General features: G+C 38.0%; 1 protein-coding gene across 6 annotated transcripts in view; it reads left to right on the forward strand.

Annotated features, from left to right (window-relative positions):
* tent4a (terminal nucleotidyltransferase 4A) overlaps positions 1 to 27,460 on the forward strand; it is a 91,609-nt gene that overhangs the window by 56,408 nt on the left and 7,741 nt on the right. For 4 of the 6 annotated variants that reach the window (XM_048562297.2, XM_048562307.2, XM_048562316.2 and 1 more), the window contains exons 2-11: positions 987 to 1,110; positions 2,202 to 2,248; positions 7,943 to 8,063; positions 8,149 to 8,256; positions 16,721 to 16,849; positions 16,978 to 17,191; positions 20,359 to 20,485; positions 20,564 to 20,667; positions 26,402 to 26,580; positions 26,822 to 26,980. In XM_048562297.2, the coding sequence (XP_048418254.1) occupies positions 987 to 1,110; positions 2,202 to 2,248; positions 7,943 to 8,063; positions 8,149 to 8,256; positions 16,721 to 16,849; positions 16,978 to 17,191; positions 20,359 to 20,485; positions 20,564 to 20,667; positions 26,402 to 26,580; positions 26,822 to 26,980 (1,312 nt within the window). The remainder of the gene's footprint in view (positions 1 to 986; positions 1,111 to 2,201; positions 2,249 to 7,942; positions 8,064 to 8,148; positions 8,257 to 16,720; positions 16,850 to 16,977; positions 17,192 to 20,358; positions 20,486 to 20,563; positions 20,668 to 26,401; positions 26,581 to 26,821; positions 26,981 to 27,460) is intronic. The other 2 variants (XM_048562333.2, XM_048562341.2) reach the window with 1 other exon arrangement.

Genomic DNA, 27,460 nt, shown 5'->3' on the forward strand with positions numbered 1-27,460 from the left:
TATTAATACAAGTCAGCAGCCTAGAGGGAGCGTGCCTACTGGAATCAAATGAAGAATTTATTAAAAACACAGGCACATAGTCATAGTAATATGCTTTACCAAGACACTAAATAAGAATTGAGTCAGGATAGTATTGGCATAACTGGAAGGGTTAATTTGGGCGGCACGGTGGCTCAGTGGTTAGCACTGCAGCCTCACAGCGCCAGGGACCCAGGTTCGATTCCAGCCTCAGGCAACTGTCTCTGTGGAGTTTGCACATTTTCCCCGTGTCTGTGTGGGTTTCCTCCGGGTGCTTCCGTTTCCTCCCACAGTCCAAAGATGCGCAGGCTAGGTGGATTGGCCATTCTAAATTGCTTGTAGTGTTCAGTGGCGTGTGGGTTATAGGGGGATGGGTCTGGGTGGGATGCTGCAAAGGGCGGTGTGGACTTGTTGGGCTGAAGGGCCTGTTTCCACACTGTAGGGAATCTAATCTAATCTAATAGTTTTGGAAAATGCGCAAATGTCAAAAAGAAATGCTTAATTCTTGAAGCTCGTAACATCCATCAGTAGTATAAGATTCTCAGGAGTTGAGAAATGTTCAATGAACAGTTGCAAGTAGAGGAACATAAATTAATATGGATAATTCATAATAGCTAAATTGATTGAACTGGAATTTAAGAATTATACATAGTTTGACAGTTTTGAAAACATTGTATTGAAATTACATGGCAGTACAAAATGTGCAGGTTATGATCTCAAATACAACACACAATAGTTTTTTCCAACCCAGGTTATAAAAGTCTGGAACATGCTATTCTGGCTAACGTAAAACATATGACTTCATCTGTAAGGAAGTCAAAGTAAAAGTATTCTTATTAATTTGTTCTGCATGTTTAATGATCTGTAATTACAAACATTTATTAAAAGTTTGAGTGAGAGGATTGCAAAAACAAACAATTGAATTTTGTTGCAGATCTTCATACAAATTTTTCCCTTCATTTTGTTAGTCTCCATGAAGAAATCATGGACTTCTACAATTTTGTGTCACCACGCCCCGAAGAGGAAACCATGCGTAAAGAAGTAGTGAAACGGATAGAATCTGTTATCAAGGAACTTTGGCCAGCTGCTGATGTGAGTTTTACAGTATGAAACTAATTTTCTCGAAGTTATTTTTTTCCCTTAACGCTGATTTGCCCAAACAGAAGAGATTCTAAGTATATATGTGTTTGAATATTGAGGTCAAATTTGTCTTAAAATTACATCATCTAATTGAATTGCTGTTTGACATTCTGGAATTCATATACTCGGAAATTGTTTGTCTAGTCACAATATCAATACAAAATATTTTGTGTTGGCTGTAGTCTGAAACAAAGTAGTATGACTACAGTGAGTGAAGCATACTTCAAAATGATGAGACTCTGTTGAGATATTGTTGAATGCCAAACCTTAGCTTGCAAGGATACTAAATATTATAACCTTGCATCTACCAGTTCTGTAAAGTTCAAAGAATTCTTTCTTAAGAGTTAGAAATATCGAAACAGTGAAAGCAAAGTTCTCATTTTTGATTATGAAATCTGATTCATATGTGGAATTTTCTGTACTTTCATGTTCTTCTGTTGCTGGTTCTTCTGGATGTAAACAGAATTATTTATGATTCCTTTCATCTTTCTTGAAGCTAGATAATTATGGCATGCCATGGTTCCATGGGTGCTAGCAATTTGTAGCTTCCTAACTTGATTCTTTCTATATGGTATCAGACCCAACCTCCCCTTTCACAAATCAATCAGAAGGATGGAAACACAAAGTTGTGTATATTTGCACACACTTCAATTGTGCAGTTATGATAAAATCAATTACAGTGACTTCAGTCAACTGGATTAATTGCAGCTCTAATCAGGGCATGGTGCCACAGTGCAAAATGTACGTATTCATTCTGCCAGAATATACTAAAATACATTTGTTTTCGATCAGTGTAACATTAAAGTTGAAGTTTCAGACTTACTGCAAATTATAAATATTTTCAAAGTTTTTAAAGTATTCCCTTTGAAAAATGTTCTGTTTTCCTTTTAAAATCTCTTGATCTGTGAATGTAGAATACTTGGGCATTGCACGTTCAGTAAATGATACGTAGAAAAATGACAAATTAGAATTTGTCGATGTCTGCCCTTCTTAATATTTGTTACCTTTGGTACTGAACAACGAATGCATTTTTTTCGTCACAGGTTCAGATTTTTGGGAGTTTCAGCACAGGACTATACCTCCCGACTAGGTAGGTGCAAGTTATTTACTAACATTTGCAATCTCCAACCAAATGTTGATGAGTTAATTGTGAGTTAAGAATTGATTTGAGTACGTTTTCTAGCTGTGTTTTAATGCAGTAAATTTTCTATCACCTGGGAAAGTCGAAGAACTTGTTTTTATGTACGCCTTTAACAATTTTTGCAATTTTCACCATCTTAGCATGCTCCACAGTGCCTATAATAACTGAAGGAATTCTTTTGCTTTTGAAGTGGTAATCCTTATTGCAACACTGGAAACATTGCATCATGCTTGTCTACAACAATGTCACATATACTGCAATGGGATAATGATCAGATAATCTTGGTTTTTAGTAATGTTAATTAACGGATAAATATTGGGTCACTCAGAAGATCCATGGTACTCTCCTTTGAATAGTGTCATACAATTTTTTTTCCAAATAACGAGGGCATGTCGGCCTGAATTTAACTGCAATTCTAAAAGAATAACACGGGCCCTAGAATCAGCCTAAATCAAGTGCTGTCATTTCTGGAGTAGAACTGAATCTGACTACCTTCTGATTCATGTGATCGTAATGCTACTGACAAATATTTTAGCTGCATAAGCTTGTTTCCAGGTTTTGCAGAAGAATTGTACACAATTGTAGAACCTCAGTTTTTGAATTAGTAAGCTTTAAATTTGGTTGTTTCGTATTGGAAATTTTTTGAGTTCTGTATTCATGCAGAGTAAATTAATTCAATCTGATCAGTTGTACAAATAAATGTTTGAATATTCTTGATCTTTATATCTGTATTGAATTGAAAGGCTGTGAGGACTCTGAATTTTGCCAGTTTGTTCAGTTCTATTTTTGATTACATGTTGCCTTTTTTTTTTGTTTAGGCAGAAAAATAAGTTAGAAAGAAATGAGCTTCTGAGACAATCGGTTTGGGTTCTCCACTCAGCACAGTGAAATTTTAAGCACATTCTGATCAGCTTCGAGTTCTTCTCTGTTTGCAGTCTGACTTTACACAACTAAGGATTATGCTGAAATAGTTTGTGGCTGCTTTCCAGATATGTTCATAGCAGCCTGTTGGTAGATCCTGCAGTTGTTCATTTTGGTTTTCAAGTGGTTGGGAGCTAGCTGCATCACAGAATTGGTTGAAATTGTAGATGGGAAGTAAGTTTTCTCATTGTTGCTCCTATGTCAAAAGCTAATTTTCCTTGGTATTCCTCCTAGCAAGATGAATCACTTCAAGTATTTTCATTGAATTTCGTCCACCACTTCTCTGTGCATTCCATGAGCCTGTCTATTGTTTTTGAAGTTTTACCCTACATTCCTCATAGTTCAGAACACTTCCAATACATCTTTGTAATTTTGAAATTATTCTCTATGCATCTAAGTCTCTTTCATTAATGTAGCTTGAAAAAGGAAGGCTTTAACATTGACACTCGGGAGCTCCACTACAAATCTTCCTCTAGTCCTTAAAGCAGCTATTAGTATTGCTGTTTCCAAAACCTCAGTTTGATTTGGTATTAGTGCTGCAACCGCCCTTTATCATAAACAGTAAGTGTCCAAAATGCTAAAATGGCTGCCGTGCATGTACAGAGTTGACTCATGACTTCAGATGACTATAACAAAACATACTGCAGGAATCATCTGCACATCCGTCAGTTGCATCACCACATTCTGTGCATAGTGATGACATCAGTGCACACACTGCTGACAGGGAGGGAAGGCACAGTGTGGGCAGGAGGTGGGGAACGGGAAGGCTGGGAGTAGGAGCGAAAGCAAGGACTGCACCTAGAGCCGAGAGAAGCTTATAATGAGAGCCAGCCGCCTTTTTGCACTGGAAAGGCTGACAAAGATGGAATGGTCACAGGGAGAGGGTGAAAAAGGGATGCAACTATGCGAGAGAGATAAAGGAATGCTCAGAGAAAGAAGGAAGTAAAATGAACTTCAAAGTACAATAATATCATTTATTTTGCCATACAAGGTACCTTTTTTAATAAATTTGCACCACTTTTAGGTAGGTAGCTAATTCCCATTGCTTGAGAATGACATGTTTTATTTTCCCCCCAATGAGTAATGGCATTTACAAGAAAATGACTAGTTCATAAGCTAGTCAGAAGGGTGGCGCAGTGGCTGAGTGGATGGCATTGCTGCCTCACAGTCCCAGGGACCCAGGTTCGATTCCACACTGTGGAGTTTGCACGTTCTCCCTGGGTCTGCGCGCATTTCCTCCCCATGCTCTGGTTTTCTTCCTCAGTCCAAAGATACGCAGTTTAGGTAGAATAGTCATGCTAAGTTGTCTATAATGTACAGGTATGCATAGGCTAGGTGGACTAGCCATGGAAAATGCAGGGTTACAGCGTTAGGGTAGGGGGTTGGGGCTGGATGAGATGTTCTTCATTCGGCCCACTTTTTTTTCTCCTCTGGGGTTTCTAGCTCTAACTTTACTCTTGAGCCAATTGGATGACATTTCAACAAATATCTTTGGGAGTCTGTATACGCCTCATCGTGAGTATTAGTATGAAATGTCAGTTACTTCATCCAAAACGTTGCTTAAATGGATTTACCCCCAACCAAACTTAGCAGTTCCTTAATTAATCAACATTTTCCCCAGATTATTATTTGCTAAAGTTTCCTCACAGTCGAGGTTAAACCAACAAACCTGTAGTTGATGGGTTTATGTTCAGTCCTTTTTTTTTGAATAAGAGGGTACATTTGCAATTTCCCAGTCCTCTGACACTACACTGAGTCAAAGGAAGATTTGGAGCATTAAAGCCTGTATCATGGTGATTTTTACATTCACTTTCCTCATTGGATGTATCTCGTCTGATCCTGGTACCCTATCAACTTGAATTACAGACAGCTATTGACTCTTCATCAATTTCAAGTGTCTGAATGATCTTTTCTTTCACTTTGATCTATGCAGCACAATCTCCCTTGGTGAGCTTAATGTAGGATGATTGCAGTGATGTTCTCAGGCAGTACTGTCGTTGGGAATAGGGTGTGTACCTATACTCTAAAGCTGTGAAAATTTATGCAGAAGTGTTTGTGCCGTGCTTAGTACAGTCACCATCACTTGCAAAGGCCCATATTCTCCTTAAAAGATGACGATCCTGCAGTTTCCACAGGATTCGTTTCTGGTGAAAAACATTCTGGAAGGAGGCGTGGTTCATTGGGTTTGAAAAAATCTCGGCTACTATTCCAAAAAGATGTTTTGTCATAATGTCAAATTCCAGACAAGACAAAGATGATACTAATAAATATGCAAAATCAAAAAGCCAGAGTGTTTGATTCAGAATGTGAGTTCTCAGCCCAGCACACTGTTTGTAAATTGGAGTTATTGATATCAGCCATCCAATTTTGCTGTAATTGTGGGATACTATAAAATTACTTGAGAGGAAGGCTGAATCCAGTGTTATTAAATCTTTGCAAAGTTCATTGTTTAGGCCCTTAACCTGGAGAACTAGATGTAAGAAGTGAATCTCGAAGTATAGGTTAAAAATGACCTGATTTATAAACTGTAGAAAAGACAGCTGAGAAATTTGACCCCTGACAAATGTGGACACAGGGTGTTGGCTTGGAGAGAATGGATTACACCCTTTGGCAAGAGAGCTAAGTGGAATGATGGATGCCATAAATATGGTTAAGATAGCTGATCTACTCCAAGCTTTCCCAGACTGCTTTCCAAATATGGACCTCTTGGGTACTTTATGGATTAAGAGCCAAGTCCTGAAAGAAATGTTTTTAGTCATTGATGTAAATAAAGGCAGACTTGCATTTATATAATGCTATTCAAAACAACTCAGTAATGTGGTCAGCGGCCTGGCCTGCAACAAATTATTGGTGTGTACCCTGGTGGAGCCAGAGACAGAAGCAGCAGCACAAATAAGATGAGGGACCAGGCAAGGATGGCCACTGCCAAAATGAAGAAATCCAAATGCATCACAGCTTCCAGCAGCATGTCTGGAGAAAGAGGAAGATGGTCTGCAAGCACAAACCCACCACTGCCACCACACAGGCGAAGGGCAAGAGAAGAACTGGGGACCACTGCTGCGACCACCAATACCATCAAAACCACCGCATCCACCAAAAAAACCCAACAGTCAAACTCAGCAACTCCCACAAATAGCACTTGAATAATAGATAAGGTGCTTTTTGCTATGTTGATTGAGAGAAACATTGACCAGAGTACTGTGATAACTGCTGCCACCTTCAGAATTGTACATTGGATTTTTTGCACCCACCCAAGCAGATGGCTGGAACCTTTATTGAATGTCTCATCTGAAAGAGATGAATGAAGGAACAAGGGAGAATTATGTATTGCATTTCAAATCTCTTTACAAGTCCTTTTGTCATATTGAGAAAGAGGATGTTTTTCATATTGGTTTGCACGGCATACTTGGCTTTAAAGAATCCTATCATGTAATTTATATCTGGGTTGAATGAGCATTGACCGATTTGAGCATTATTGATTTGTAGTAGTTCAGGTTAATAATTTTTGAGGGCCCCAGGCTGAAAGCGAGCAGTTTTTGGGTCCAAATAGCAGGCTGAATTCTAGGAATGTATTCAAGTTGAAAATGTGTACTGCCAACTGGAGCTACTTGATTCTCCTCAAGTTGAGAGCACCATGTTATACTAAAGCCAGGTGGAGAAGGTAAAACAAAACCAGGTTTTATTTGGAATAGATTCTATTCTGTGAAACATAAGCATGTATCTCCTGATTCCATTCTACCCCTGTATCAGTCGGTGTTTCTTTATTCTCCTTTAAGCACCAGTGTAACAAGTTGGGCTAAATCAACCAACTAATCAAATTAACAAGTGACAGCCACATTTAAGGGACGTTGTGCCAGAAGTCAATTCAGCCTGGATTTTAGAATTTAAAAGTTATTATCTTGAGGGAGATGTTGCATTCCAGCCCTTGTGGAACCCCAGAAATAAAGGAAGGACTGAAGCATGTCATTTAGATGTAGCATGCTCCCTCTCCAAAGGCATTCAAATATGATTTAGACATGGAAGAGGGGAAGGCAGTCCAGCCCAACAACCCCTCCATAGCGTGCTGCCTGGATCTGTTTTTTATGGCCATCTTGGCCTGGAAGTAACCAGTGCGTTCCTCCCAGTATCTACTTGATCTTAATAAATATGATTAACATACTTTTTAAGAATTTCTTGCTGAATGATATATTTGCTCTCCTTCGGTAGTTCAGGTGGTGCAGGCTAAGAATTCACGTTACTGCCAACTGAGCTTATTTATGCTGTGATATGCAAGACGAGGGAGCTTCCCATGATGTTTTTGGTAAGGGGCATCTGGATGATGCACGCTTTTTTTCCTCTTCAGATGGTTCCAACACTGTATGTGAATCTAGCTCCAAATAAGAAATCCTCTACTATTCTCATGAGTTCTTTGTGGACTTCTGCCGCTTTTTTGGCTCTAATGTTGATCTAATCTTGCAAAAGATCCATTTGATCATGGTTGGGAGCCACAGAAGGTAATGCAAGAGCATATTTGTTTGCAAGTTTTTAATTTCAAAGACTTCAATAACATAAGATAAATTTAGGGTGGCATCTGCAAGTAGTTTATTTTTAGCCTATATTGATCAGATCAAAAAACTCTATCCAATTTTATACTGAATTTCCAGCTGGCTAGTCTTGACAAAATTGTTTTTGATTTGCACCCTATGGGAATTGTGGTAATTATTTCTTTCTTTTGCTTTACAGTGATATAGACTTAGTAGTTTTTGGGAAATGGAAGAACCCTCCTTTACAGTTATTAGAGCAAGCACTACGAAGACGGAATATTGCTGAGCCGCATTCTATTAAAGTACTTGACAAAGCTACAGTAGGTCACTCAGGACAATGTCTAATCTTTTTGGAACTTTTACCTCAGTGTGATACTTTGATTCAAAAATTTCTCAACTTTATAGGTACCAATTATAAAACTGACTGACCAGGAGACAGAAGTCAAAGTAGACATCAGTTTTAATGTAGAAACTGGTGTGAAGGCAGCTCAATTTATCAAAGACTTTGTTAAGGTAAATATGACAGTATATTTTACACATTTTATCGTACATGCATTATCAAGAGCACTGAGTGGTTCTCATCCAATTCATTTGACTTTGGTATGCAATTTAGCTTGTTAATTGAATGAAGAGATTTTAAGTTGTTTCCAAGGTTTTCGTTCCAGTGCAGCTGGTGGTATATGTGCTAATGTGTTGTGGCTCAACTCTCTTCACTGATTATGCTTTGAAAGTTTTATGTTTCTATTATTCCAGTAACTAAAATATGAAACGTTCATCACTTATAAAAATTCGTGACTGAAATTGCATGATCCATCATGTGATGATTTTTTGCATCAATGTATATTTTATTTGGCATCCTATCTCTATATAATACGATAACAGGGATAGGAAGCCACACCTAAATCAGGCTTGCTAACACTGGATTCGCAATGCACTGAAGTTGAAATATTTAGTGACCGTCAAAAATGTTCAATTATTCCTAACCGAACTTTGCAAATAACCAATCTTGGACACCAAATTTACAACTCAAACAAAAGGTAACAATCAATTATTATAATGGTATTTTATCTGAACACACGTGAACACAAGACAGTCTAAATAAACTAAGACCCATCTTCTTTGATCCCCAGACACTACTCTCAAAACAACAGACAGACATAATTAAGGTATAAATTACGAATAAAGGACTCATACATTGCTAGCTCAATAGATTTCAACGATGAGTGCCAAGCCTTAATGAAATATCCTGCTTTGTATTATAAGTGCATTGGACTGTATCTTGTTAAAATGCAAAGTCACCGGTCAGTACGAGTAGCTTCTGGGGACTTTTCATTATTTCTTATAGACTTGGGTTCTTTTATCAGGACTTTCAAAGAGTTGATAACTGGAGAATAACTAGAAAATAAAACAAAAAAAAAGTTACCAGTTGTGAGGGTTCCAAAACAACACTGCCTCCTGCCCAAAAAACCCAGTCAGAACGAATTCATCTGGTTCTCCCTTGATTGGCCAATTCAACATCCAACCAGCTGACAATCCCTGCACATAATATTTCTGTGCTGGTTTGTTTATAGTGTTCTCTGAGCAGTACTTGCATTATCTTTCCAGGCCAGTCCCCAACTGCTAACATCAATGTTTTGTGTTTAAAACATGTTGCTGTTCAAAGTTTGATTCTCAACATGCAACTCACTGTTTTAAACCAAAAATAAGAAACACAACAGAAAAATAATGATAATAAAATGTGAGGCTGGATGAACACAGCAGGCCAAGCAGCATCTCAGGAGCACAAAAGCTGACGTTTCGGGCCTAGACCCTTCATCCTCTCTGATGAAGGGTCTAGGCCCGAAACGTCAGCTTTTGTGCTCCTGAGATGCTGCTTGGCCTGCTGTGTTCATCCAGCCTGACATTTTATTATCTTGGAATTCTCCAGCATCTGCAGTTCCCATTATCTCAGAAAAATAATGATGGTCGCAACAATAAATTCAAACTGTGTAATAGTTTTAATTATGCAAAAGTGTTCAAACTGGGAATGTGAATGAAATGGATATCCAGTCTTGTGTTGTAAAGCAGAAAGCATAAATTATTCTCCCCATAGTAGTATTCTGTTCAGCCAATAAATATCATCAGCTGAGCTTATCATGAAGGACTCTATTTCTCAATCCTTGCCCTTGCCTGAGACATGGTGACCATTGGATTAAACCACCATCAGTGCTCTCTCGCACTGTGTCTGTCTGTCTCGTGCTCACTCTGGTAATGTGTTTCCCTTCCCATTTATAGTATCCCATCCAGATCAGGTGACACATGCTTATCTAGCTTAGCATGTTTTTTGTCAGAGTTCTTCCTGTAAAGGACCCCAAGACATCCAAGGGAGACATTTTCATCATTTCTCCCCTTCGATCTGCTAGATCATAGCATTATGTTTCTGGAGAGGCTTGATTTTGTGGTTTTGTTTCTAATGGCAAACTGTGGCAACATGCAGGGTGGCTATTCTTTTTTGCGCAACCTTCAATGAAAAGCCAAGAATAACCAGCTGGTAGCTAACTTGTCAAAAACAGCGATATCTTATCAGTTATTATTCCAGAGTCTGTTCGGCTTCCTCATCTTTGTTTCATATGACTGGCTTACTGAGAGAGTTAAACCTCTGTCATTTTATTTGTCCAACATGTTACCCACTCTAGTCCCTCAATGCAGATTTTTGTTGTATAGTTGTGTTCCCTTTATGAAATATGAGAGCAACATACTGTCTGTACGTATCATGGTTTACAATACCTTGAGAGTGAAACTGTGACTAAGGCATGTTACAAACAGGGTTAATTATCCAAATAACAAAATGTGGAGCTGGATGAACACAGCAGGCCAAGCAGCATCTCAGGAGCACAAATGCTGACGTTTCGGGCCTAGACCCTTCATCAAGCTCTCTGATGAAGGGTCTAGGCCCGAAACGTCAGCTTTTGTGCTCCTGAGATGCTGCTTGGCCTGCTGTGTTCATCCAGCTCCACACTTTGTTATCTTGGATTCTACAGCATCTGCAGTTCCCATTATCATTAATTATCCAAATAACTCTGCTTATGATCTATTTGTTATAGCTAAGTCTGTTTCAGGTACCAGATCTTGTCAATGATGTGAAGCTCTAGCATAGTGTATTGACAGCATCAGAATTAGTGACTAGGGTGAGAGTGTAATCAAGCCTCTGTCATTTGATGTCAAAAAGGTTAAGCTTGCTATCCTAGGATATGACGACTTTCTGGGTTCATCCATATTCTTAGCTGATCCTTTTTTGTCCTGCCCTAATTAGATATATGGAAGTTAACATTTGGATGTAAATCTTTTGATATCTGGTTAGCTTCCTAGTTTTTGCCACAGCAAGTTATTCTTTCCACTGTTCTGAAAGGTTAAGAATATATAATAGAGAGGAAAGAACTAGGTTAGAAGTCAGTGTTGTAGCTAAAACACTTGGATGAGCATAGTGCCAATCTTCAGGTATACGGCGCAAAGACAAAAATTGATCCCAATTCCAAAGTTGGAGAGAAACCAAGTAGAATTGTTACTGAAGTAAATGGAAAGATAAACAAAAATACCAGGGCTGTACTTGTATTAATTCCAGAAGCCTGGCAGCTAAAAGCGGATATTTTGGTATTGGGGATATAGGCAATGTTCAGAGTTGAGATTCTTTTTCAAAAAACTCTGAAGAATAAAACATGTAGACCACAACTGGTCATTTCACTTTATCCGGAATGTCAAAACCTGGGGGTAGGGCTGTATTTGTAATACGACTAATTCAGAACTGCCTCACAGGCATGAATGCAATGAATGATTGGATAATCAACAACACCATGTTTCTAGAGTGATGGCTGTAGTTGGTTATGTTAGTTCATTTTGTGTAGCTTGGAATATATATTAAGGATATTTGAACTATGGTGTACACTGTATGGTAAATGTGATATATTGAAGGAGCAGTTAACTTTGGGCCCAAACTTTGCAAAACTTTCTTGTCTCATATGGGTCAGTTGCAGATACGTGTCAGTTCGTTGAGTAATAACAATAATTGATTATTACTTCATGTAGCAACCAGAAAAGTAAGCTAAATGAACTTTAGTTTTTTTTTTAAATACAGGAGCAGTTTCTATGCTCCTGTATAAACACTGAACTTGTATCCTTGACTTGTTTAAAAACTTGGGAATAGAAAGATTTTTGAAATAAATAAATAAAATTTAGATTTCCACAAAGATATTCATGTTTGGTAACACACAAACCTCATATTTAAACTAAAACTCTCAATTATCCAGGGAAAGAGTGATTGTAGATACAGAATGCTTGAGGCACAGTGATAGTATTTCTACTAGGCGACCTGGGTTCAAGTGCCACTTTCTCCAGTTGTACATTGACATCTCTGAGTAGGTGGATTAGAAAATACCTAAGAAGTAGTGACAAAATAAACTGGTTTAGAAACATAAAACAGTACCTGAATGAGTTGGTATGCCAGACCTGAGGTTAATTGTAGACCTGCAGTAATCTGCTAAAATGTATTTTGAGTTCACTTTGTGTGAATGATTAAATAAGCAAAATCAATACAGGCTTGGATATTTTCTGAGCACAAAATAGACAGATTGAATTCAACATGGTGGAAGAATATTTTGGGTATTTGTTTGAATTTGAGCAGAGAAGTAACACAGGTGCAGTCATACATTGTACATTGGTTAAGAACGTCATGTAAGTATGCAACGAATGAAATCCAGTTTCCCCAGGTGTCTCGAAATAACAAGGGCGTGACATCAGCTTCGTCGGTTTGCAAAGTAAACGATGATAAATAGATCCTAAGACAGATGGTGAATCATCAATCCTGGCACAAATCCTTTTCTTGACCATAGATTTTTTAACTGGTTAAATACTTGTATCTCCTACCCACTTACCAACCAGTTATTGCTGGGACAATCAGGCTCTCTTTTCAACTGTGCTGAAAAATTTTAATCAACGTTTTTGGGCACAATGTATTTGTGGAGCAGGTGGGATCTGAACTGGGAACTTCTAACCCACTGCGCCATAAGCCCACTTAAATGTGATCAAGATTAATTAGCCAGTACTGCCCACTAGTTTATTCTTAACCTAAAAAAAATTGGTATGACATTACACAGAGCTGAAAATTAATCCAAAACAAAACCTTTAACTCATGGGTCCGTTAATATTTGCCCACCACTGAACTCGTTTGGGCTTGCCTATTTGTTTCCCTATCCCTTCACCATCTGTTTATCCAATGGAGTTATGAATTTTTGCTTTGTTTTTTGCCTGGACCACTAACCCTGGAAGTAAATTCTATGGTCTTTGATATTTCTATTCCTCTGTATTACAAATCTCTTGCATTTAATCTTAAATCTTCTGGTTACTTGTTCTTGGACTCTTTATTGCTAATTACTTTTTTATTTTTACATAATTTTAAATGGATTTGACTTGCTGCAAAAACTATTTTTTCCTATCTGTTTGTACTTTGTCTCCCACAAGGAGTATCTAAATGACCCATAGGTTGTGCTGTCTGAAAAGCATCAATATTCTTTCTATAATATGAAACAAATACTGCACAGTATTCTAATTGCAACCTTACTAAAGATTATGTATATTTGTTCTTCATTTTTATGCCCCATATGTGGTGTTAAAACTGGGTTTTGTTATCTTTAACATTTATTTGTCTGAGCTATGACTTTTTAAGGACGTGAGCTGTTTCCTTTCAAATCTTTGATATTTCACAGCACCACCTTACAAACGAATGAAATAGGTGTAGAAGTGAACTATTCAGCTTCTTGAGTGTGCTCTGCTACTTTCTAAGGTCATGGCTGATCTGTTTGTGTTTCAAATGCCATGTTCCCATCTGCCTCCAACAAACTTTGATTCACCTGGCTAGCAAGAATCTATCTACTTCTGTCTTTAAAAATATTCAGTGATCCCACCTTCGCTACCTCTGAGGCCAAGTTCTAAAGTTGCGTAACCCAGGAAGAAATAATTTCTTCTCGTCTCAGCCCAGTAAGGTGGCTTCTAATTTTAAAACAGTGCTCCCTTGTTCAGGACAACCGACGAGAAATCACCCTTTCCACATCCACCTCTTTAAGATCATTCCAGGTTTCGTGCACTTGAATCAACTCACCCCAACCTATTGTCATAAAGTAGTCAACTGAGTCATGGTATAAATCCATTAAATCACCTGTGAATTGCTTTGATGAATTTGGATCATTTGAAGAATGATACAAAAACTTGAACCTGTATTGAAGAAGCAAGGTCACCAATGTTCTGTATAACTGAAGCATGGCATTTTTATTTTTGAGTTCAATTCCTCTTGAAATAAAGAATAGCAAGCCATTGGCTACCTTGATTATGTGCCGTAACTGCATACTAAGTTCTTACAATTCATCCACGAGAGCACCTAATTTGGTCTGCACTTGGGAATTTTGCGGTTGATCTCTAAAAGATTCTGCTTTCTTTATGCTGTCTGCTAAACTGAGCAACTTCACAGATTCACACACAGTAGTCCATTTGTGATTTTAGGCCAGTCTCACAACTGTCTATTTTTGGCCTCACCTCCTTCATGTTGTCTTTTATTAAAATGTTAAGTGAGTTTTATTTTTAACATGGAACTTCGTAATTGCCCACCTTGAATTTATCAGTCAGTTTCTAGCCGTTTTTTCTTCCAACTTAATCAGTTTCTTCTGGCATCCTGCTGATTAACTGTGCTTTCTATTTTGGGATTATTTTTGTAAAAAAGTAAAGCAACAACCTCTTGGCTTCAAAACAAAATTATTGTGAACAGAACTAAACCCTATGAGGCAGAACCATCCACTTCAAGTTGCACTAGAAAGGCTATTTTAATTATTAAAGCTGCTTAGTTTATATAAAAATTTCTTTAATTGCTTACTACCCACCCCGTGGTTTTAAGCTTGATAATCTTCATCAGTCATCTATAGTACATTGTCAAAGCCTTTTCTCAAGTTGATGTATTGTATGCCCTATCCCCATTTCAGAGATCTGTTAATTGTTCTATATGCATCTATGCTGGCTGTTTTTGAACCATGAGCCTTATCTAGATTGTGATAATTTCAAACTTGGTACATCGATATCGTTTTTAAAAAAATTGATCAGGGATTTTAAGAAAGCTTCGCCTGATTCTGCCTCCCTTATCAAAAAGACTGGAAATATATACTGGACTGGCCACCACCAATCTACCATGCATTTGTACTCTACATAGTTCTGGAATGTTTTTAAGCTACAGCAGTTTCCTCCCATATCTTTCTTGGGATCCTAGAAAGTATCTTGTTTCAGGTCTTGGCTAAGTTTAAAGGACTTAAGTAAAATTTTGCAATTTAATCAAAAAAAACTTGCATCAAGTGTAGCGTTTTAAGGATGCTGTTAAAGAGAAAAGGAAGATGGCTAGAGGTTTAGGGAAGCATGCCAAGAGCCTAGGACCAAGATGACTGAAGGCACAGACCCAATCCTGATTTGAAGGAAGGAGGAAATGTACAAGAAGGCGGAGTTGGTGGAATTCCGATTACTCAGAAGAACGTACAGTTGAAAAATACAGGAAGGTACCAGTACAAGGAAAATGGAGGTCCTGAAAGGATTCATGAATGAAGATGTCAAGAATTTTAAATTTCTTCAAGTTATTGAGTAGAAGGGAATCAATTTAAGCAGAGATTGGCTATTTGTGAGCAGGTCTTAGTGTAAGGTAAAATACGAACAAGGTTTTTAATGAAAACAAAAAACTGCAGATGCTGTAAATCAGGAGCAAAGACAGAAGTTGCTGGAAGATCTCAACATGTCTGGCAGCCTCTGTGAAGAAAAGATCAGAGTTAACGGTTTGGGTCCAGTGACTCTTCCTCAGTTCTGAGCTTTTCCAGCAACTTCTGCCTTTATTCATGGTTTTTAATAAACTGAAGTTGATCACGTTCAGCGGTCATTTGGATAGTCAAGAATGGAAGTTGTACAGTACGTTTGAAGAGTTCAGCAACAGATAATGTCAGCACTGGTGAGGAGGTCATATAATGTGATCATTGTGATAGAGATCAGGAGTCAAATTGGAACCCAAGTCTGGTTTAACCTTTGATATTGGCCTAAGAAAAGAATTCAGTCAGTGTTGAGGATGCAGAGCTTTTGGCATAGCCTAAAGGTATAGGTTTTAATCTTCCCGAAGTTAAACTTAGCAAAATTGTAGCCTATCTTAGATATCCAAAAGGAGTTTGACAACTTTCGGTACTGTTGGAGGGTAGAAGTCTGTTGGAGAAAACATAATATAGTTTGGTGAGGTGAAATTCTCGTGCCATAACTTTATTGAGTACCATAAAACAGTTGCTGAACAAGGAACCTTGACCATAATAATGTTGAATACTTGCCAAACAGTTCCTTTGATTTTGATATGGTATATCTTTTGTTATATCCTTGGAGTGAAATGTTGTGCCAATATTTGGGTCCTGTTGTTTGCAGAAAACACTAATCTCACCTGTGATAGTTATGACTTCAACATTGAAAAACATGAAAATTTCATGTAACCATTTGGAGACGTTTGCAGAAGCTTTTTGAAATGGTGAAACTGGAAGATGTTTGCAATGTGCAGATATGTCCATGGAGTATGTGCCTTTTTTCTTTTGGTCTCAGATAATCTGTGCATTTTGTCACTGTTCACTGTTAAGTTGTGGTGAATGCAATTATTTGACTATTTTGTTGACTTTAGCATTCACTCACTCTTTTCAAATGCTTTCCCAACTATTTTGTTGGAAACCATCCATTTTAAGTCAGTATTGTTAAAGGTACCAAGTATTCAGTAACGGAGAGTTCATGCTGTTCTTGTGTTTTCTGCTTCAAAAGTTCAATTCAATAATAGCTGATTTTAGCACCATAAATCAATTGAATTTCTTTGATCCAGTTGGTTTTTATGTTTCAAGTTTATTCTTGAAGTTTTTGTCTCAAATTTAGAATTCATGCAAATGTATTTTTTTCTTCACAGGATTATCCAGTATTGCCTTATTTAATACTGGTCTTAAAACAGTTTCTTCTTCAGAGGGATTTAAATGAAGTCTTTACTGGAGGAATTAGTTCTTACAGCCTCATTTTAATGGCTATTAGCTTCCTACAGGTAAAAACATATTCCCTTCAACATATGAATATGTTAAAAAAAATTTTCTGTGCCTACAACAAGCAATGTTTGGAAACGAGTGAACATCCTTTTGCAAAGCTACAACTTGAATCTTTTGATTATTGCAGTTGCATCCAAGGATTGATGCTAGAAGGCCTAGTGTAAACCTTGGAGTTCTACTGGTAGAATTTTTTGAACTATACGGGAGACATTTTAATTACTTGAAAACTGGTATTAGGATAAGAAGTGGAGGTGCTTATGTTGCCAAAGATGAAATCATGAAGAACATGACCAATGGATATAGACCATCTATGTTGTGCATTGAAGATCCTCTGGTTCCAGGTAACTTGACAAATTTGTTTTTATTTAGAAATGTATCATTGTGGCATGCCTTATAATTTTCTGATTTCTTCCTTTGTTACGTTTACTGACCTAGAGGTATTCTTTGGATCTATGTTGATTGTCTACATGATTGTACTGGCTGCTATGTAGTTTTTTTAAACATGAAAAAAACTTAATTTCCTGACCATATCAGGAAACTATTGGATTCAAAGTTGGCTCGATGGTAGGAAGCAGAGTGTGATGGCTGAAGGTTATTTCTCAGATTGGGTGCATGTGACTAGAGGTATGCTGCAGGGGGTTGGTGCTGGGACCTTCATTATTTGTTATTCACATTAATAATCTGGCTGTGAATGTACAAGACATGATGAATACATTTGCGGATGATGCAAAATTGAGGTATTGTTGGTAGCGAGGCAGATTATCAAAAATTACAGAGGGATCTGGATAAGATGGGGACGTGTGTGAGGATCGGTGAATGCAGTTCCATGCAAGTAAGTGTGAGGTGTTGCATTCTGGAAAGTCAGACCAAGGTAGGCCTTGAATAGTAAATGGTAAGGTTCTGAGGAGTGTTGTAGAACAGAGGGACCTCAGAGTACAAGCACACAGTTCATTAAAAGTGGTATCGTGGATAGATGGGGTGGTGAAGAAGGCATTTGGCATGCTGCCCTTCATTGGTCGAGGCATTAAGTATAGGAATTGGGATGTTATGTTACAGTTGAATAAGTCGTTGGTGAGGCTGCATTTGGAATATTGTGTACGGTTTTAGTCACCCTGTTACAGGAAAGACATAGTTAAACTGGAAAGTGTGTGCAGAAGATTTACGAGGATGTTGCCAGGACCAGTTCAGCCTGTGTTACAGGGAGAAATTGACCAGTATAGGACTTTATTCCTTGGAATGTAGGAGAATAAGGGGTGACCTTAATGATGTGTATAAAATCATGAGGGGCATAGATAAGATGAATGCATGTAGTCTTTTTCCTAGGGATGGGGAATTGAAAACTGAGAGGGGATAGATTTAAGAAGGATCTCGGGGGCACCTTCTATAAGATGGGTTGCCAGATAACGAGGATGAGACAGGTACAATAGCAACATTTAAAAAAAAATTGGATAGGTACTTGGATGAGAAGAGTTGAGGAGGATATAGACTAGTTCCAGTGGGCAGCATGGACAGCATGGACTGGTTTGGGCTGAAGGGCTTGTTTCTATGCTGTATTACTCTGACTGTATAATTAGGAATGACTCTCACAACACAGATTAAGAACAAAGAATAGGGCAATGGTCTTTGAGGGAAGAAAAAACATGTTGGAGACCTTACTTCTGCGATATTGTCCTCCTGCCAAAATTGGACATTTGTAATAACTTTATCTCGGTCTGGTAGTGAATCATCTGAATTGAGTCAAGTATTTTTGTTTCCCAGGATATTCCAAAGCCACTCATAGTCAATAAATTTATTTTTGACGTGTAGTAACTGTTATTTTATGATAAATATGACTGCCAGTGGCATTGAATACATTTCACAAATAGCCAAGTGCTAAATGGTCAGTAAATTGGTTTTGGTGGTGGTGATTAGAAATAAATATTGGTAGACCCAGAAGTGATGAAGCTCCCTCTTTGGAAAAAGCTATGGAATCCTTTGTGCAGAAGTTGACTTAACTACACTTTAGAAATTTTCCTAAGAAACAACTTGTCCTTCTGTTTTAGTTGTTTTTTTTGGTCTTGGAGCAATTGTTTTCTTATTATAGAATGATAAGATTGCAGCCGATGGCAGATAAGCCACGTGGCATAAGTTAGATTTAATCTAATCTTTTGGTAGATGTTTTCATCAAATTTCCCTTTAGCCTGTTTCCTCTTACTGTCCTCCTAAGGTGTGGAATTGCTCTCTAGTTTGCTTATATGATGTGTTGGTTAGCAATTGGTCAGGATCGAACTTCAGAATCAAAGCAGGTGATGTGATGGCAATGTACACCAAAGGAGCTGACATTTGCCAAAGGATTGACTGACATTGACTTGTCCGTCATTATTATAAAATCAACAAGCTGCAGCTATGACTTTGTTGTTCTAATGCAATTTGTTGGACAGAATAAGCACAATTTGGGCAACAGCAATGTGTCTTAGTGGGGGAGGGGGCTGCACATTGTGACTAGTGCAAACCTGGGAGTATTGCTATGGATCTAAAGAAACTATTACTACTCCACATCAAGGTAAGTAGTAGAAAAAAATGTTTACTTGTCTTTTCTTCAACAGCTTCTATATTCCTTATTAAAGGTCTGTTCTACCCATTAAGACTAGAATGACTGGTCAGACCTTGCACAGCACAGACTCGGCTTAATTTCTGACAACTTTCAGTTTGGGATTGGCATCAGTCTGATATGTCTGATCCAGAATATTGCGTTCACCCCTCAAATCAGGACAAAATGTCCACAAGTCGCCAAGTTTTACACCCAACAAATGATGCAAATTTCTATCTGGTTGCTTTATACTTTCTGTGCAGCTTTTGACACCGTTTTCACATTCAAGTATTACTTATTCAGAATGATACGGCAAATTGTGAACAATTATTTGCCTGCAAGGTGAAAATATCTTGGGTCAGTTTCCTTTGATTTTTTTTTTTCTCTCTCTTGTATTGGCTGATACATCATAGTTGTGGATGGTTACCATTCAGATACAAGAAAGACCATACCTTATTTCATAGTTTTGCTGCTTTTGGAAGTACTGATGGTTTGCTTTACACTATGTTGTCACTCAGTTTTGTGTTACTGTTTTGTAAATATTTTGTGTTTCATTCTCACATCACCCAGTCAGAGTGAGATTATATCTGTGCATCTCACTCTGGCTCGCATTTAGTCTCGGGTTTGCTCACTCTCTGTTCCCATATCTGTGGCATGCCTCTCTAGTCACCCCCATCCCTGCTCTTTCTCTCCCTCTCCCCTTCCCACATGCCCACAAACACTCACTGTCCCCTTACTTGCAAGAGTGGGTTGTTCAAATACCAGGATATGCAAGATGTAAGGGTATTTTACTCACCCTAAGTTATCAACTTTTATTTCTAATTGTAAAGTGTGTTTTGAGCTTTTTTGTGCTGTTACAAGATTTATGCATTCAAAAGTTTATTTTTAAAAACTTAAATTCACTCTTTGCTAAGCAAATCTTTTTGTTTCTTCTGACAGGAAATGATGTGGGGAGAAGTTCGTATGGTGCCATGCAAGTCAAACAAGTCTTTGACTACGCGTACATTGTTCTTAGCCATGCTGTGTCACCGTTAGCAAGATCTTATCCAAACAGAGATTCTGAGAGGTAGGGTATTCTGACTTACAATTTGTTAATGAATGATTTCTGTGGGCTGTAATTTAAGTGTAAGTAATTTTGTTTCAGCACTCTTGGACGAATAATCAAAGTGACTCAAGAAGTCATAGATTACAGAGAGTGGATCAAGAAGAAATGGGGTACAGGAAAGATCCTTGGATCACCTGATTGTGGTTAGTAAAAGTGTTGTGTCTAAATAAAGGAAGTTTAACATATAATTTTTGCAACATATTAGTGAGGTGAGTTGATGGCTGTTCTGACTAGACAACTGACAAACTGTCTGTCTTCTCACCTTGCATGAACTTTGCTTACAAACTGCCAATCTACCTTGCTGTAGTTATCTTTCTATTACCTTGCATTCAATCATGATTTTTATTTTAAAACCTGTAGTTCATTCACGTCACTTAGTGTTCTAGAAACATTGTACTTGTACTTATGCTTATGTAAGATAGCTTTTAATTATTTTGGGATCTGAACACTAGCAAATTTTGAGATGGATTCATACACTAAGGACACAGACCTTTCAGTCCAACTCGTCCAGGTCTCTCCAAAGTAAACTGGCCCCATTTGCCTGCATTTGGCCCATATTTCTCTAAATCTTTCCTATTCATGAACCTGCCTAAATATCTTTCAAATGCTTTAATCAAACCCACATCTACCAGTTGCTTTTGACATTTCATCTCTAACACAACACATGTCCAGCCCCCTTAAATATTTCCCCTCTCACCTTAAACTATGCTGTCTAGTTTTGAATTACCCTATCCTAGGGAAAAGATCCTACCTATTTACCTTACCTGTGCTGCCCATGATTTTCTGAACTTCTGTAAGGTCACCTGTCAACATCTTGCACGACAAGAGGGGAAAAAAACTCCCAGCCTATCCAGCCTCTCCTAGTAACTCAAACCCTCTAGTACCTCAACATCCTTTGTAAAACTTCTCTGCAACCTTTTCAATTTATCCTTCCCATTGTAGGGAAACCAGAGGTGTACGCAGTACTCCAGCAGTGGCTCCACCAATAAGTATCCTGTACAGCTGCAACATGACGTTCCAAAGATCATTAGCAAAGTTGTCTTTTTGGAACTGAATGAAGATGTTTTAGTATCCCTGAGAAGCCACTGCTCTTTTTGACATGTCGATACCTGGACATGCACTCTAAAGGGAAATGTTTGCAAATGTCACAGATTGAATTATAAGAAACCAGTGAGACATATGCTCAATTTTAGGAGCACAGACTGGTAAAACGATCAGACAATAAGCAGCTGAAATTCGTCAGTACATTGGCCATTGCATGCCAGATTCTTTCTTCACTCCCCTGTTTACTTGTGATACCATTTTCAAGGAGCTATGTACTGGAACTCCTAGGTGTCTCTGTTCGACAACATTCCCCAGGGCCCTACCATTAAATGTGTAAGCCCCATCCTGGTTTGTCTTACCAAAATGCAACACATTTTTCTAAATTAAACCCTATCTGCCTACTCCTTGGTTCAACTGATCGACATCCTGTTGTACTCTTAGATAACCTTCTTCACTGTCCATCGTAGCATCAGTTTTGGTCTAATCCACAAATTTAGTAAGCATGCTTCCTAAATTCTCATTCAAATCATTTGAATGACAAACAACAGTTGACCCAGCACTGATGCCTATGAAACAATGCTGGTCACAGGCTTCCATTCTGAAAAAACCCTCCTACCACAATCCTGCAGTCCAGTGCATTGTGAACTATAGTCCTGGACTTTGTCCTTTTGAAAGATGTGGAAATTACTATAATCTTGCAGACAAATATATGCAATGCTTAAACAATCGACCACAATTTGATTGCTTTGCTCACAGTGCTGAATTTGGTGTAGATGGGGAAGAAGGTGCTGTTTGTTTGTTTTTGTTTTATCTCCAATAGCTGGTGAATGTGTTCTTTTATCAGTATTAAAAGAATAACTTGCTGTAACTTTACTGAATTAGTAACTTAAAACAGATTTAATTAAATGGTTTACAATACTCTGATCTAGTCAATTAAAAAGTTACTAACTAAACAAGTAGATAAGGTTAGTTATAGGACTTATCCTGCAGCTCATAGGAAATTATGGTGAGTTTAGTCCAAGACAATTGTATCTGTGACAGCTGGATCTTGAAATTTTGGCTGAATTGCTGAACCGACGTCTGATATGAAAACACGTTCAGACATCAAAGAGGAAAGCTACCTGGGAACCTTTGGACCGTAGGTTAGTAGAACATGGGTTGTTCTATTAGTAGAACAGAGACAAATGGTTGTGATTGGAAGGAAAGATCTCAAAGTTTGGTGGTGGAGATTCATCCATTAGTTATGAGGTACTTGCTATCTGTTTAGACCAAAATAAGGACAGCAGGTTGGACAAACTAGCTTCCTGCATTCTAGTACCATGGCTGTCAAGTGAGAAAGTAAACAGGAATGTGATGATGGAAGACAGTGTAGTTAAGGAAGTACATATTGAATTCTATAGTTATGAACAGAAGTTCAGAAGGCTGTGTTGCCTGCACAGTGCCTGGGCTTAAGACAGCTTGCAGAGTGAGAGAGAGAGAAAATTTGAATAGTAAAGTAAGAATGAAATTCCATAGTCCATGTCTGAACCAATGACCCAGCAAAAATGACTTTTTGCAGAGGAGCTGAGGCCCGAATTGTTAAAATAACCAAAGGTAAACAGAAACTCCACCCACTTCTTTTTTAGCTTTCCTGTTTTTCTGAACATCTTATCAGGAGTATTTAACACTGACCTGCTGTTCCTTAAGCTAGATCTTTTGTATGATTCGCAACATCATAATCACACATGGTAATCTGTCGCAGTGACTCTGCAGTCTTATTAACTATACTCCATGCCTTCATATGCGTGCAGTATAACTTTGCTTTAGAGTTCATTACTTTCTCCCCTACTCTAACTCTCCTATTAACTTGCTGTTCTCTATTTTAGGATTATCTGTTTCTCTGAGCGTTTTGTGCACTTGGTGTTACTTTGTAACATTCTGTCTTGGTTCTCTCAGCTCTGCCAGGATTGGTAAATCCTCCCAACAGCACTAACAAAATACCCTTCCAATAACTTGCTCCAATCTTAGTTCAGATGCAACTCATCCAGTTTGTACAGGTGTCATCTCCCCAGAGCCAGTTCTGGTGACCCCAGGAATCTAAAGCCCTCCTACATCTTTCCAGCCATTCATCTATATCATCGTCCTGTTTCAATGCTTGAATTGGGATTAATCCAGACAATGCTAGTTTTAGAGCTCCTGTTGGTTGGCTGATTTTCTACCTAGATACTGAAATTCTGAATGCAGGTCCAGATTCTCCTTTCCAGCAATGTCATTACTACCAATATTGGCCATGATCTCTGCCTGTTTGTGCTTCTGTAGAAGATTGTACGGCAGCCATTCTGTGACATCCTTGACCTTGGCACTGGGGAGGCAACAAACCAACCTTATTGAATGATTACTTTGTGATGTTAAGGAAAGTGGTAGTGAATCCTGGACATTCCAAGGTAGCTTAGAGTGAATTAGGGGCATGGACTCACCAAAAGTAATGGCTGATAAACTAGAATAACCAAGGAAACAATAGCAATAAGGTTAGACTGACCAAGCCTCAGGATGAGAGAGTTCTGAAAACAATCAGAAGGATGGCTTCTGCTTTCTATCACAAGATCACCTTCACCGTTCAGTGCTCATTTGGATTCCTACAGTACTACAGTAGAGTTAGGCCCATTTGCCAGTCTCCTAAATTGGACCTGAGCCATTTGTAGACCTTGCAATCTTGATGCTGGAAAAGGGTGCAGCCTTTCAGTATGATGGCTTCACTGATCCTTTATATTATACAACCTCATAGAACATTAAAATATTGCAGAGGTTTGGGAAATAGGTGAACTTAACTGTTTTCACACTGTTTCCATGGAGCAACAATACAAGTGTTATTCACCACTAACAGGATGTTGCTGTCAAGCCAAAAGAAATTCATCCATCCTGAAATGATTAATGTGTTTTATGAATTTTGGCATTGGTGTGATGCTCAACATGTAGGTTATATGTCTCTAAGATTGTCTCCAGTATTAAAATGCAAGAGGGTAGAAGTTATTCTATAGCTGTACGAGCTATCTGGTTAGAGTATATCAGGGTATATAGTGTAGTATTTTTCATGCTTTATTGACTTTGAAGCGAGTTCATGGATTTATGGGAATGAATCTTGAAATCCAAGATGAAACTTTAAGGCCAGATTAACAAGGACAGGTTATGTTCCCTGGAATTTAGAAAATTAAGGGGTAATTTAAGCAAAGGTTTTAAGTTGATAACAGGATCTGATAGAAATTATTTCTTTGTTTTTATAGAGTCAAGAGTTTTATTTTAGTTATTCATTTATGGAATGTAGTAGTCATTGACTAGGGCAGTTTTTTTTTGTCCATTGATAATTGCTTTAGGGAAGGTAATGATGAGCCACCTGATGTGGAACCACTGTAGTCCATGGTTAGAGGATGCAACACAAAATACTTCAGTTGATGCAAATCTGAAATAAAAATTGTAGATATCAAGAATATTCAAGTCAGCAACCTCTGGAAAGATGAATTGATGTTTCTGGCCGATATTTCGGGTCAATGATCTTTTGTCTGAACTAGAAAGGATTAGTGATAATGAGACAGAGAAACGATGGGTGGGTGAGAGAAGAAAAAAAGTTAAGTGCTATCAGAGGCCAGAAGGCAGAAGAGATTGAACATCAACAACAGATAATTGTACACAACTAAAGTAGATAGCACAGGAAAAAGTGGAGAAGAAAAATACAGGACTAGAATTGCTGAAAATGGGGAAAAGCGGAATCATCATCAATAGCTGCCATCTGGAACTATATTGGAGGTAGGGGATAGGAACTGGAATACTTAAACCTGGTGTTACCCCTGAATATTGTAAAATGTCAAATTAAAAGATGAGATGCTGTTCCTTAAGTATAGTTTGAACTTCATTGGAATACTATAGGAATTCAAGGACTGACTGGCCAGAGTAGGAATAGAACCAGAAAACTTAATACAACAGGCACCAGGGGCCTCATTTTGGTCTAAATGGAGCTGTTTGGTACAGTTCTTAGTCTGAATTTGGTCTCTGTTCCTTTACAGTCTTTCCAGATTTAACATTGAGTTTAGTCATTTTAAATCCTAACCTGTTCCCCCAGTTCTCCAAACAGCAGCTGTTGGTGTTGATTCCCCTATTCACAATTTTACTTCAATGAAATCTTCCTTTTGGTTTCTTTCCATGTCCTATCACATCTTCCTTTGTCTTGCACCTTTTTTGTTGTTGTTTAATCTCTCCTCTGCTACAACTGCATCCAGTTGCAGAATTTGCCCAGATTAGTGAAGAAATCGTGAAGCAGTCTGTCTCACAGCCATGTTACTCAGCTTCTCCCACAACTTGGAATCATAGAAAATCTCTGTCCTGTATTTACATATCAAACTCTAAATGTTTAGTTATATTTTTGTGAACAATTTCAGTTATGCCTTCATCATTATATTCCCCAATCTTCACTTTGTTCTTGGTAAAATAAGACTGTGCCAAATTGATGTTTAGTGATTTTGGTTTCCTGTTTCTGTAACTGTAGAAATGCTTTAATATGGTTGGTTGATTAGACAATTTGGTGATAACGTGGAAGAGCAGTGATATGAATGCCTGGCAAAAAATGCTAGTCAGTTGTAGAATCATTGCATGGTTCTAGAGGTGAAACATTTGCCAGAAGGATCATTTTCCTTTATGGTCAATAACAGTCCTCTCTTTGGCATTATCTGGCCCTTAGTTTGAATTGTTTTTCTTTGAATTACAACTTTGTACTGGTGGAGGCATCTATTATCAACAATTTATATAAAATGTTTCTGTTCTAATATATTTCTACATGGTCATTTTTTCCCCTCTTCAAATCAGATAATGGTGTTAAGATTGAACCAGTGGATAAAACTACTGGTAACATTATCAGAGAACAGCAGCAAAGCAGAGATTCTGAATCTCCCTATAACCAAGCATCACCTATGTCTCTGTCCAGTCCACAGCAGCTCTCCTCTGCTTCATCATCTTCAGCTTCATCACTGTCTGGAAGTGATATAGTGAGTATAGTCAATAGTTTATTAATGGAGTTTACAATGAATGTTGCATTCAGAATTGCTACCAAAAATACTGTCTAGCATTCATAATGTATGAATTGCTCAGAATAATGGCTCTTAAATCATGAATCAATAGATGAGGATTAAAGTCTGATCTTGGAACAAATTTGTATTAATATAATACTACTTTAAATAATTGGTTACAATGGCACTGTGAAAGTGTTTTTAATGGTGCTTTTAACAGGATTCTGACTCTACACCATGCACAACTTCAAACCTTCACCACTTTGGTATCCCAGCATTAGCTCCTTTGATGGCAACTTTAGCACCTACACTACCTATCCCAAGTGGGAAACCACAGACAAACATAACAAGTGCATTGATAGTGACTTCAAATACTCAGGTGAGAAAGCTGTTGTCCTTTCAAAGTAATTGGGTCTTGCTATCAAATTTGCAGCCGTTTCGATCAGGGGTGGCTAATTTTTCAGAGCACAGCCTGATAGATTAAATGGAAGCTTTCAGTTCCTTCTGCCTCACTGCTTGGGTTCTGATAGAGTGATGCTTGAGTGAGTATCCAATCTGCATGGCAGGTTCTGTCAACATTTGAAACATTTATGTACCATTTCCTATGCACCATCTTCACTTCATTTCTTGTGGTCTTTCCTCTCCTGTCCTCTCTTCCTAGGAATACTTCTGGTACCCACTATTCTCTTCTGTACGTCGAATAATTATTTATTCCATAGAAGGTTTTATTTTTCACTCAGGAAAAGTTCAGTAGAGCGGAACAATTGACACTTCAAACATTTCAGCAATACTTACTGTCATTCCATCATGTCTCTTACTTCAAATGACTTAAGTTGCTAAAGTTAATATTCTGATTTTG

Source organism: Stegostoma tigrinum, chromosome 2 (assembly GCF_030684315.1).
Source record: "Stegostoma tigrinum isolate sSteTig4 chromosome 2, sSteTig4.hap1, whole genome shotgun sequence".
Lineage (NCBI taxonomy): Eukaryota > Metazoa > Chordata > Chondrichthyes > Orectolobiformes > Stegostomatidae > Stegostoma > Stegostoma tigrinum.